This window comes from Gavialis gangeticus, unplaced genomic scaffold (assembly GCF_001723915.1).
Source record: "Gavialis gangeticus isolate Ggan-Ray unplaced genomic scaffold, GavGan_comp1, whole genome shotgun sequence".
NCBI lineage: Eukaryota > Metazoa > Chordata > Crocodylia > Gavialidae > Gavialis > Gavialis gangeticus.
Window position 1 is genome coordinate 18,861,036 of NW_017729004.1, and position 7,772 is coordinate 18,868,807.

Genomic DNA, 7,772 nt, shown 5'->3' on the forward strand with positions numbered 1-7,772 from the left:
CAGCCGGATGCTAGAAAGGATCTCATCAGCCTCTGGATGAAGTGTGTGAGTAAGCTACTCGAGATCTGATAGATATCTAGCTGGCAGTAATTTAGATGCGTTATCAAAAGGCTACCACAGCCAGACTGTTTGCTCTTTAGGATTTCTAAGATATTGCTCAATCCTGTACCCTAGTTTACCCTACCCCTTGTAATCAATAAAGTTCTCCTTTTTGACTGGTGTGGGAGACTTATTGAGGGGTGGGTCTAAATTATGCCTAAGAGACCCCTTAGGTCTGCGGACTAAGGGAGACTTTACTTTTTGCCCCTGGACTTGGGGAAGTGCCCCAAGTACCTGTATTGGGTTGAGTACCTGTAGGACTATTAGGCCTGTGTTTCCCCGAGGATACAGGGCTGAGACAGTCCACTTTCGGGGTGGTGGCGTCACGCTACCCCCAGACCAGCGAGTGTGCCCCAGGAGAGGGGTCGGCTGGACATAAGGCGCCCCTAGGGAAGCATTTGGAGCCTGGAAGGTGGTCGGGCGCAGGGAGGTGGCCAGCTCAATGCAGGAGCGCCCCCTACTGGCCCACCTCGTGGTGGAAATAGCAGTGGGATACGAATACCCAGCTGTTTTCCTGAGGTGGGATCTCTGCACCCGCCACAGACTGTATAGAATGGCCTAGCGGGCTACATTCAGCCCACAGGCTGCATTTTGCCTACCCCTGCCATAGTGTTTCAGAGGAAAAAACTGGAGTGATCTGAATGGCAAGGAAGAAATTTTTAGCAGTTGTGTTTTTCATGGACTTGGGGAAGTCATCAAGGTTTCAGGGAGGAAGCTGTAGATGACCAGGTCATGGCCAAGCATTTTAGTTGGAGGAAAGTGTAGAAGCTTGGCAACAAGACGAATGGGACAAAGAGGGAGGCAGGCAGGTGACTCAGAAGTCGCGATGAGTGACAATGGTGAAGTATACTGACATTGTTCTCAGCAGGGGAGAAAGATAAGTGGAGAGGATTTGGGATTAAAAAACACTTGAACTCATTGAATTTGATAGAATTACGTGAGCAAGAGACTATACCAGAAAGATATTTGGATAACGAGAGACGAGTAAAGCATGGTAGGCTAGGCATGAGTTATCATCATTGAGATCATGGTTGGAGCTGTGTGAACAGACAAGATCACAGGCAAAAGCACAGAGGAAGGAGAAGGACACTAGAGGCAGGGCCTTAAAGAGGAGGAAAGGAGGAAAAAAACTACTGAGAGCAGCTAAAGCTAGGAGACAAATCAAGGGTGAATAGAAAATCAACTGTACTGATTGAACAAAAGCAAGAATGAGGAGGAGGGATCACTGGCTTGACAGTATGGCCAAGAAAAGACTATTTGAAACCGTGATTGAGGGTATTTTCAGTGTAGTGGAGTGAATGGGGCCTGAGGGAATCCAAGAGGCAGTGAGAAGAGTAAACTGAGGCACAGCTAGAAGTGCCCCATTCAGGAGATCAAGGAAAGGACAGCTGGGGTTTCACATAGCTTTTGAGTCTTTAGACTATGCCGATCTTAGGCATTGATTTGCCCGTAGCAAAATAGATAGTTTTCCACAGTGAGAGAGAGACTTCTGTCAGTTTCTACAAAGTTCATAGTTTTATTAAAAATGTTCCTGTGTGGTCCTGGGAGGTAGAAAGGAAACCTGTCAACTCTGCATTCAGTGGAGTTGAAGTGAGTTCCCCCTTTTTGTGGTAGTTTGAAAAGCAGGGTGGACTGTCTGATGTAAAAATCCTTTCCCTAGAGCAGGGGTTTCAAATTCCTATGGCCCTGTGATTGGCCAGATGAGTGTCACAAAAATGGTCCACAGGCTGGATGAATGGCATAGCCACAGGCCAGATCAGGCCCATGGACACGCCCTTCCCACCCCCCACCTTCCCAGATCCAGCACCTGCAGCACTTGCTCCAGCCAATCCGGGACAGCATTACATGTGGCATCTGCTCTGGCCAAATTGGGCTGTGAGCCATATATGGTGTAAGCTACAGCCGGCCTGGTGCAGCGTGGGTTCTGGAGTGGGTGGCACTGTCCGAGACAAATGCTGGATCCGGCATGGAGGGAACCCATGGAGCCCCCTACCCCTCGCCCCCTCCAAATGCCAGATCCAGTACCACCTCTGGCTGCAGTCCTCCTGAAAGGAAGGAGCTCTTTCCAGCACCCCATGCTGTCTGCCAGAGAGAGGCCCCATGGCACTGTTCCAGCCTTAGTGTTGAGTAGCCCATGTAGGACATCTTGCCTCCCACTGTTTGGGGAGTCATATAGTAATTCATACACACTTGCTGTGCAGTGGGGCTTCTGGCATGGCAGAGGTGTGCATAACCCATGTGAATTCTCCATATCTTGTCCCACCTCTGAACAGCAAAACCTCACAGGTTCTAGTCTAGTATAGGACTATTTCCTACAGCTCAGAATTTGCCAGTGCATTTTCAGCTGTGGTGCCTTTTAGTAACAACATTGCTGGTAGCAATTGCTGGTACTCTTAGGTGAAGATACCATGGCACACTTACATACTGAAGGAAAGAGCTGCCAGATATTGGAGAAGTGGATTAGGTCCAGTGTTTTGTCTCTGTGACCTGTCAGGTGCAAAAAGGCTGGGCTTTCACTTTTTCACCTTGGGACCATGTGTGAATTTCAGTATCAAGATGATTATCTTGCACACAGGCAGCTGGAAAATGAAATTGAAAATTAAATCTAGCAGTGCCTGTAGCTCAGAGCATTGCCACCTTAGATTTTACATCAGGATGGTGATGCTGTGAATAAAGGAAGAGGCCTGACAAGCTGGGAACAGCTGAACACTGGAGGTAGGAGAGGTTCAGAAGGTGTCTGCAGTCAGTGAAGTAGAAGTTGCACCGTCACTTTTCACCCACACCCTGGAGGTAGAGGAAATTTGTTTCCCAGAGCATGAATGCTTTGTCCATCCTGCCTCCTCACTGACACTCTTTTTCCATAGCTTTCAAAAAGCTGTTCTTTCACTAGAATAGGTGAGAAGCCAGGTTTGTAATCTAGGAATATTAACAAATGTAACCAAATGCTTTGGGGTCCAGCATAGATATTGACCAATATGCTGCATTTAATAATGAAAATAACATACAACATCATTGAACTAGGGAGTACTTTCCTTTTGCATGTGGCCCACTATTGTCATAACCTCTTGCAGCAGTGGAAAGACGTGCTGTTTCCAAAATTACACAACATGAATCTAAGGAACTCCTAGGGGTGCAGTGTTTTATATCGGTTACACTTTTCGAGAGCGTGAAGGTACAGTAGGGTTCTTAGTGCACCAATAGCTCTGTTGTTTTGTGGGCCTGTGAATTTATGAGCTCATTTGTGCCAAAGTCTGTAATAACATTTGATACGTGTTTATCTGTGTAAGATTGCTCATCTTATATTTAAGCAACCAGATTTGAGCTGCATTGCAAAGGGCATGATGAGTTCATCTGGGATATCCCATTTATCCTGCCCTATATTCAGGGTTCCATGGTAAGCTACATAAGTAGTCTTCACTGCAGCTAATTACCGCCTCTTCCGTGGGAGAGATCAGGATGTTCCAATTTGGAGGTAACTTGAGTAATGGAAGGGTTCTTCTGTTTGTCTCAGGCAGCAGTTTCATGATTACACTGTTGTGTTTTCTTGTACTACATATTTCCCCTCATTAGTGCAGACTCCAGTGCTGCTTTTATTAGGAGTGAGGAGTAGAAGTTTTCTGGACAAAAAGATTAGATTTTAAGCATTTTAATATTAGTGTGGCTTAGAAGGGTGTAACTAAGCCATATCAGGATCAGTTTACAAATTGTACCCGCTGGTATAATTGGCCATTCCTTTTTCAGTTTTCGAAGAGAAATGAGTATGCGTTGTTAATGCTGTCCACTGAGCTTTGTTAGAGTGATAGCACTACCTAGTGTTCATCTAGAGCAATAACATGTTTCTGCATGAATGTTTTATTTAAGAAAATACTGATATATTTTTTTTAATGTTGAGCTTGAGGGACTTAAAATTGAAAACGGCAAAATGTAACAGTGGATGCATGAACCCAGAAGCTTTTTGTAGTAACTTCAGGGCTAAATGTAGAGTACAACACTGCCCAGAAAATGCAGAGTCCCAGTCTAGTGTCATTTTTCCCTCCTGGCTCTTGATAATCTCATATTTCCTCACAGCTGTTCAGTCTTTGCTGTCTCCATTAGCCCTTTCTGAGAAAAGAGAAGACCAGTTCCGTCTTCACTTCCCACATTCCTCCCTGGGCACCCTTGGCCCAGCCTTCTTGCCTGAATAGAGGGTTCTCTGAGTGGGGGGAGACTGAAGGGTCCTGGGCTTGGGGTTTATTGTTAAGCAGCTGCTGTTTTTCTCCCCTTGTATTTTGCTAACAGTAGGAAGCCAATTCTGTGCAGCACACTAATGGATTAAGGACAGTGAGAGTATCAAGGGGACTGCAGGAGAAGATGATGGAACAGGGAAGGGAGGACAGAAAGGAAGGAGGTGAAATACAGCACTAGATGGAAAGACAGATGCATCCCATTCCAGAGATGAGGCTGCTTATCAGTTACAGGCGCAAAGTAGTTTCCCCAGGAAAGACATGCTCAGTATCAGGGAGCAAAAGTATGACTGAGTCACCAGACTCGCGGGGAGAGAGGCAGACAGAACTTGATCCTCACTTTTTGAATGTTCCTGCCCTGTGATCATTGGAAGACAGGTTAGATCTGACTTGAGAATGACAAACAACAAAGTACCTTATGCTTCTACAGCCTTATTTGGGGCTGCCATCTCTCTTGATTCCAAAATCACACCAGCCATCGACTTGCTGGTGAAGTTAGTCATTTTACACTATCCCTCAATGCGAGGATGATGTCTGCCAGGGCGACGTGGGGATTATTGGTGAGTTCTAAAATGGCTGAAGGGTCCAGTCTGTGCTTTGCGAGTTTTTCCACAGATATGATGGGTGGTGCCTTGGGTACACAGCTGTTGGCCAGGATGTTGTGCACGTCCTTCCTCCTCTGCCACTTCTTGGCTTCCTGAGCAAGACTGTTCTCTTCAAAGTGTGCTGTAGCTTGACTGTGCAATGTAGTGCCATTGAGACCTGTTAGCAGCCAGCACTTCCCAATTTGTAAGGTTAATGCCATCCTTAAGATATCCTTTCAGGGTGTCCTAGTGCTTCCTCTGTCCTCTGCGGGTCCTCTTACCATGACTGAGTTGAGAGAAGAGGACTTGTTTTGGGAGGCAAGCATCAGCCATCCACACAGTGGCCAGCCCAGTGGAGCTAATGTTTCATGATCTTTGCCTCAATGCTGATTGCTAGCTGCAAAGAGGATGCTGGCATTGGTGCTGTGGTTTTCCCATCTAATGCGAAGGATCTTTCTGAGGCAACACTGATGGAAACTTTCCAGGCATTTAAGGTGGCTTCGATACGTCACCCACATCTCACTCATAGAGGAGCGTGGGGATAACCACTTCATTGTAGACCAGGATCTTAGTTTCCATCTGCAGATCTCGGTCAGCAAAGACAAGGTGAAGCAGCTTGCCAAAGGATATGCTGACACAGCAAATCCTATGTTCAGTTTCTACATCAAGACTGACTAACTGGGAGAGATGCCTGCCAAGGTATGGGAAATGCTCACAGTTTTCCAGGAGTTCTCCACCAGTGATCATTTTGGGGGGAATAGGGCAACTTGTGCTAGGGCAGGCTGATGGAGCAGCTTCGTCTTCCCAATATTAAGGGAGAGTCCCAGGCTATGATATGCACTTGAAAGAAAGGTCAAGGGTAAACTGCAGATCGGTCTCAGTGTGCACAAAGATAACACAGTTGTCAGTGTACTGAAGGTCAGTGATGCACCCCCAGGTAACTTTTGTTTTGCTGCAAAGGCACTGCAGATTGAAAAGCTGACCGTCCATTTGATACTCTACCCTAATTCCATGAGAGAGGTGGTCACAGATGAGAATCAAAATCACAGCATGATAGATGGAAAAAGTGTTGGGGTGATGACGCAGCCCTGCTTGACACAAATATGGGTGGTAAGTGGGTCTGTCGCTGATCCATTGCAAAGGACTGTGGCTGTCATCCCATCATGGAGTAGCCTGAAGATGCTGACAAACTTCAGTGGACAACCAAACCTAGCCAGCACCTTCCATAAGGCTTCACGATTGGAGTTGAAGGCTTGCTTGGTTGGGTCAATGAATGCTGTAAACAGCTCCTGGTGTTGCTCCGTAAGTTTCTCCTGGATCTGTCAAGCAACAAAAATTGTGTCAGTGGTACTCTGTGATGATCTAAAACCACACTGGGATTCTAGAAGAACATCTTCAGCAAGGGGGAGGGGGCAATTCGGAAGGATGCAAGTAAGAATCAAATGAAGTTGGTACATGTACTGTGGATATTAAAATCTGTTTACCTGAATAAAATCTCTCCTTTCACTCTCTTCTTTTTTTTAAACTCTTCAAAGAAGCTCTGAATTACCTGCTTCCCTGCCTTAATGCCCCCCCCCCACTCCCTGTAATGCTCTAGTCTCCCTCACTGCATGACTGGTCTTCTGTTCCACTCTGTTTTCTCTTCTGTGCTTCATCCTCATTGAAGTCCTTCGGGGAGGACGCTCTGAAAGTTTTGGTCCCTGTGGCAGTACACCTTTGCTGCCTGCCACTTCAAGGACTGCAGCAGGCAGCCACCAGGTGGCTGATTGCGGCGGCCATTTTCAAATGCAGGCCAATTATATAAAGAGGGCAGTTGGCTGCTAGCAAGGGAGGCAGCAACATCAGCTGGCTGAGCTCCTGCTTGGGGACCTGGAGGTAAGGTAGGAGGCTGTGAGGAGGTTGAGGCTTCTGTTGTCCTGGGTAAGATGTGAAACTGCACCCTGCTGGGGAAGGGTGGCCTGGTGGGGCTCCTAGTGGTATGGGAGCCCCCAGGAAATGCCAGGTCAGTTACGTCACTGGTGAAAGGCGGGAAGGGGTGCCTTATAATCCCAGCTCCACATCCATTGTGATGTTCCAGCAGAGCAGAGGGAGACCAGGCTAGTTAGGAGCCCTGAGGCAGAGTCTAGGCAGAAGGAGGGACCTGAAGTCACTCCTAGGCAGCAGGGTAAAGCCTGGGTGTGAAAGTAGAGACCCTGAGAGAGGGGGGTAATGGATAGAAAGGTCCAGCAAGTGAGTAGAGGCCTGGCAAGGGGCCAGGAGCGACTCTACAACTGTTAGCCTACTTCACTCAGCAAACGTTCAGGTCAGAGCAGCGGCAGATGCCCAACAGACTGCACCAGAGCTGACTGAGGTGTGGAGAGACAAGCCCGAAGCCTGAAGGGCCGGGTGGTACGAATGGGCCCAGGAAAGAAGGCAGCCTGAAAGAGGCTAGGTGAGAGCCAGTGGAGTGAGTGGGACCTCAGTAAGAGAGGGGTGGCATGAGTGGCCCTCCAGGGTAGTATGGTAGAGCTACAACTGTGTGCCCAGTTTGCTCCAGGCCTAGGCTGGAGAGGTAACACACAGTGGAACATCTGCAAGGCATGGGACATGTACGGGAGTGGGCAGTGTGCACGTATGGCCCAAGTCACCAGGGCATACAAAAGGTAGTCTCCCACTCAAGTAACAGCTGAACTTTATTTTTATCAAGGCGTGGCAGGCGAGTGGAGCAGGCGGACTGCCCAGAGACAGGGGAAGACTGGAGGCGGAGACCTGGCTGGGAAGGTAACCCTGTTACAGTCCCATTAATGACCTCTCTGGACTCGTATGGTGCGACTCTACACATTATGTATCTGTTGCTCCTTGCCTTCAGGGTTGGTTTATGGTTACA

At 47.8% G+C, this 7,772-nt stretch overlaps 1 protein-coding gene across 7 annotated transcripts in view; it reads left to right on the forward strand.

The window, feature by feature from the left end:
- The window catches only part of RBM33 (RNA binding motif protein 33), a 224,858-nt gene that overhangs the window by 191,749 nt on the left and 25,337 nt on the right, over positions 1–7,772 (forward strand). The window contains exon 19 of one of the 7 annotated variants that reach the window (XM_019508149.1): positions 7,593–7,738. The exons of the other annotated variants lie outside the window; for them this stretch is intronic. Coding sequence (XP_019363694.1) covers positions 7,593–7,670 — 78 coding nt within the window. The 3' untranslated portion in view covers positions 7,671–7,738. Of the gene's footprint in view, positions 1–7,592; positions 7,739–7,772 lie in introns of those variants that run through there. 7 annotated transcript variants of the gene reach the window in all.